General features: G+C 49.7%; 1 protein-coding gene across 1 annotated transcript; it reads left to right on the top strand.

Moving 5' to 3' along the window:
• Nucleotides 1-1,085: 1,085 nt before the first annotated feature.
• LOC105556386 lies at nt 1,086-4,753 on the top strand. Its single transcript, XM_012003473.1, has 4 exons — nt 1,086-1,262; nt 1,373-3,005; nt 3,120-3,583; nt 3,677-4,753. Exons 1-4 carry the CDS (start codon nt 1,086-1,088, stop codon nt 4,751-4,753), a joined length of 3,351 nt encoding a protein of 1,116 aa, XP_011858863.1.
• Nucleotides 4,754-5,203: the final 450 nt, after the last annotated feature.

The following is a 5,203-nucleotide window of genomic DNA, read 5'->3' as shown; positions in this document are numbered from 1 at the left end:
TCAAGGTGGGAGGAGATGTTGAGATGAGAATAGAGGCGCTGGTGTGGCGTGACAGAGTATTTAGTTGCGTGGGTTGGCAAGCCTGATGCCTTCCGTTTTTTAGTCAGTTCAGTTCGCGAGAAGCTTCTCGCCTGTAGTCAGACATCTTGCTTTCTGCCGCCACGAAAGGACGTGTCGTGTGATTTCAGTTTTCATCCTAATAAATCTGAGTGTTCTTGCAACTTCCGTGTCATTATTTGCGCACCCGTTGGTAATTTCCAACTGTGCACGCTTCCCTTCGTATCGCGCGCCGTTTTTGTTGGTAGCGTAAGAGGGTCCCTAGGACTCCCGATTCGTTTTTGTTTATGCGGCTCGTCTTTTCGCGAGATGGGCAGTAGTCGTCTCTCGCTTGTCGGCCACGTTAGGTCAGATAGTGCGTTCGTGTGTCTCCACGGCGCTAGCGAGTAAAATAAAGAGCGTCCATATACATCGGTGGATTTATTAATTGCGGGTCCGCCTTCCCTCAACATTTGGTCCTTCGAGCCGGATCCAGCTGCTCGAGTCTGGATTCACGCAATCGATACTCGCTGGGCAACAGTCACAGGACACGACGACGACTGGAAGGAAGGCTCGTCCGCCATTATCGCGAGTCGATATCGGACGCACGCCTCCCACTTTCGCGCTGTTTGGAAGCAGCTTGGCGTTAGAAAATTTACCATTGTTGCTAATATCGCACTTGAGTAGTGTCGGTGGGCTCTCGACCGAACATCACGGAACGTAAGGCATCAACACGACCATTTCAACAGCGTGCGGCCAGAACCGAAGTACTTCGAGGCGGCCATGAGTACGTAGCAGAGACAGGCAAGCGCACCGCATCACTCCCGTTCGAGAAAGAACCCTGGACCACGAGACGGGGAGACGGTGGTATCGCGCACGTCACCAGGCGTGCATTGGGACATCGCTTCGTCCGAAGGCGCTCTTCGCATCGTATTCACTCGCAAGTAAACGGGGTTAACGTTGCACGGCGTCATTACTCTCGATAACGTTCTCGCGGGCATATCCGTTGAAGATTGTTATACATCAGTCTATTGTTCGTTCTTCGTAAAATGGCGACGCTCTCAGCGACCGAAGCAAAGGGCAAGCGCACACCAATTAAGGCTATGGCCACGCGTATTAGGCATTTTATAGAACAGGCGGATTCCGCGCAATTGTCGCGTTTCGATTTATCCGAAAGAAAGAAAAAGCTATCTGAGCTATGGGATCATTGCCTGTGTCCAGCAGAAGTTTGCGCTTGCTAAGCGCTTTGCGTTCATTGGATTATACTTTCAGATCTGTGCTGAAATAGAGCTATTCTTCTAGATCTATCCAATCAGCATAAAGCGCTTATTCTTAGCTAACTTCGGCAGAACACAGCCAATACGTTGAGGTCCAATCGCGAATTGAAATGCTGGATCTCGCCAACCCCGGCGACCGAACCGAGGACGTTTCAACTAAGCTACACGCGGACGAACGCGCTAGCTTCGAGATACCATACTTCAATCTCATGTCACGCTTTGAATCGATTTCGCATGAAATCGAACGTCGCGAAGCACAGGCAAACTCTAGGCCTCAGAACTCCTCCACACAGCCTCGTAACAATCCCGCGTCGACTCAACTTCGCCTACCTAAAATTGAATTGCCATCTTTTTCAGGAGAATACGAAGATTGGTACTCCTTTCATGACACATTTGAGAAGCTTATTAATGCGAACCCTGATTTGCCGGCAATCCAGAAATTCCATTATCTAAAATCCGCGGTGCACGGTCCGGCCGCAGAGCTCTTAAAGTCTTTTGAAATCACGACGGAACACTACGATGAAGCGTGGGAGCTACTTGTAGAACGGTACGACCGTCGTCATGTTGTTTACAGTCACATAAAATCGTTATTCGAATTGCCAGTCATGTCGAAGGAAAATCATACGCAACTGCGCGTATTGCTCGACGGAATTGGTAAACATTTGCGCGCCCTCAAGGCAATGGACAGACCGGTTGAAACATGGGACGATCTTATTATTCATTTGATCCAATCTAAATTAGACATTGTAACAAAAAGGGAATGGGAAACGAGTCGCTCGGGCTCTACAATTCCTACTCTTAAGGAACTTAAAGAATTTCTCTTGCAGAGATGTTTAGCGTTGGAGTCGATCACAAGCAAGTCCGATAACACGTCTCAAAGGTCAAAACGAGCGGTGACGAACGCGGTCACTGCGAATCTATGTTGTGAACACTGCAAGGGAGAACATCTTTTGTATCATTGTGAATCGTTCAAAAAATTACCCGTAGAAAAACGCTTCAAAATCGTGAAGGGTTCGCACTTATGTATCAACTGTTTAAGGTCTCGCAAGCACCAAGCAAAGAATTGCCCGTCGTCGTCCTGTCGCAAATGCCAAGGGGCACACAATACGCTATTGCACTATGAGTCGAATGCCGAGCAGAAGACCACTTCTCAAGGGGCGTCCACCGAAGCAAAGGAGCCTTCCTCCGCGCCGGTGGTCACGCAATGTTTGCAACAAAATCCGTCCAGGGTACTGTTGTCTACGGCAGTGATTCACGTACGTGATTCAAAGGGTAAATCTCACGCATGTCGAGCGCTATTGGATAGTGGCTCGCAGTTAAATTTCGTAACCGAAGATTTCGCGAATAAATTGCACTTGAACAAACGTTCCATAAATATGCCGATTTCGGGCATTGCAGAAGGTAGCTTCGAAGCAAGAAACTCGGTTGACATACACGTACAGTCTCGAATTAACACGTTTCGGGCACGATTGAATTGTATTGTTTTACCAAAAATAACGCAAAAATTGCTACGCGAATTTATTCATCGTTCTCACGTAAAAATCCCGTCCAATATCCGATTAGCGGATCCGAACTTTAATGTTCCTAGTGACATAGATTTGTTGATAGGGGCGGAGGTGTTTTGGCAACTCCTTTGTATAGGTCAAGTTAAGGGGAATGGGAGTCACCCTACTTTCCAGAAAACAAAGCTTGGTTGGGTCCTTTCAGGCCATATCACTGGCTCACAGAGAATGAACAAAGGCGCCTCATGCTACTTGACCACAATGGAAGAACTCGATCGGAATATCTCCTGATTCTGGCGATTAGAGAATGACATTCGCAGCGATGCCAACGCGTTTTCGTCTGAAGAGGTCGCATGCGAAACGCTCTTTCAACAGAGCACCTCGCGCAATGAGGAAGGTCGGTTCATCATCAAACTTCCTGTGAAGGACGACGTGCTCTCGCAATTAGGTGAGTCCAAGCAAATTGCTGAACGTCGATTCTTCGCCTTGGAAAAACGATTATCGAAACAGCCCGAGGTTTACAAAGAATATCGCGATTTCATGCGCGAGTATCACGAACTCGGTCATATGTATCAGGTACATGAAACACCAGATTCCAACAATCGCATTCACTATTATTTACCACACCACGCGGTCTTCAAACACACGAGCACTACTACCAAGCTGCGTGTGGTGTTTGATGCTTCATGCAAAACTGAGTCTGGAAGGTCATTAAACGACGCATTACTCGTTGGGCCTATTATTCAACAGGATTTATTTTCAATCCTGGTTCGTTTTCGCACCTTTCGTTTCGCGATGACTGCTGACATTGCCAAAATGTACAGACAGGTTTTAATCAATCCCTATCAACGATGTCTTTAGCGCATTCTTTGGCGGGACACTCCGCAACATGAGCTGCAGATTTTCGAACTGGCTACTGTAACATACGGAACCGCGTCGGCGTCTTTCCTAGCAATACGCTCCTTGCAAAAATTGGCGCAGGACGGAACAAATTCGTACCCGTTAGGTTCACAGATCGTTTTGAGAGATTTTTATGTCGATGACATGTTGACCTGTGCTTCTACTATTGAGGAGGCGTTAGACATAAAGAATCAAGTAACTACGTTGCTTGAGGGCGGTGGTTTTGAGCTGAGAAAATGGTTCTCGAATAGCCCTTTAGTATGCAACGATGAGAATTCTTCGGGTAACAAGGAAATAGCTTCGGGGTCTGAGCATGACAGAACTCGCACTCTCGGAGTATCTTGGAATTGTCAACAAGACATCTTTTATTTCGCGAACGTTGAATATCGACCCCCCTCAAGACTGACTAAACGCAATATTCTATCAAGGATCGCTCTGATATTTGACCCGTTGGGATTGTTAGGGTCCACCATTGTGATCGAAAAGCTTGTTATGCAAGAATTATGGATGCTAAGGGTAGACTGGGACGAATCAATTTTCATGGAACTTGGCACTAAGTGGCAGAATTATGAAAAACAATTGAATGCCCGAATAACCTCGCAATACCTCGCAAGATTGTTGTCGATAGGGCCGGACTCATTGAGCTGCATGGTTTCGCAGATGCCAGTCAACAGGCATACGGGGCGTGTATATTTGCGTTCGTCAATGAACAATGGTGAATTCACGGTTCGTTTAATAGCGTCGAAATCTCGTGTAGCTCCGGTCAAGGGTCTTTCGATACTGAACCACTCTCCACAGGCGCAAGATTTGCTCCAACAAAGCGTGGTGGAGAGTGGTTTCACGCTGGCGATCGTGTCCGAGCCCCACCGCCCCCGAGAGACAGCCCATATTGGGCTGTCGATAACGGACGGGCGGGGGACTCGGTCGCGATTCGGTAGCGGTCGGTGCCGGGTGGTCCCGACACGGCCGCCATCGAAAAAGGGGAACGGCATGTGGCCGTTCAATGGGGGCCCATCGCGGTCGTTGGGGTCTACTTGAGGCCCACCAGGCGCCTCCCCCCCTTTGAGGGCTGGCTCTCGGATATCGGGCAGACGCTCGTACGCCTGAGTCCGAGGCCGGTCCTCGTGGCCGGGGACTTCAACTCGTGGCACACGAAGTGGGGTTCCCGGCACACGAACGGGAGGGGTAAGGCCCTGGACGAGTGGGCGGCGATGCACGGGCTGGTCCTCGTGAACGAGGGCCAGACCTCCACCTGAGTGCGGACGCAGGGGGAGTCCATTGTGGACCTCACATGGGCTACCCCCTCGGCCGCGCGCTTGATTACCGGGTGGAAGGTGGAGCGGGGCGTCGAGACTCTATCGGATCACCGATATATATCGGTGGAGCTCGGCGTCCTCTCCTCCGTGCGTCGCCAAGAGGAGACGCGACCGCGATGGGCCCTCCGGAAGCTCCGCGAGGACGACCTGATGGCCTCGATTGAGGCCGCCT

The sequence above is a fragment of the Vollenhovia emeryi genome, unplaced genomic scaffold (assembly GCF_000949405.1).
Source record: "Vollenhovia emeryi isolate VEMERY1.0 unplaced genomic scaffold, V.emery_V1.0 DF940066.1, whole genome shotgun sequence".
NCBI classification, from domain to species: domain Eukaryota; kingdom Metazoa; phylum Arthropoda; class Insecta; order Hymenoptera; family Formicidae; genus Vollenhovia; species Vollenhovia emeryi.
Note: the sequence above shows the minus strand (reverse complement) of the source record. Positions and strands in the feature narration are given on the sequence as shown.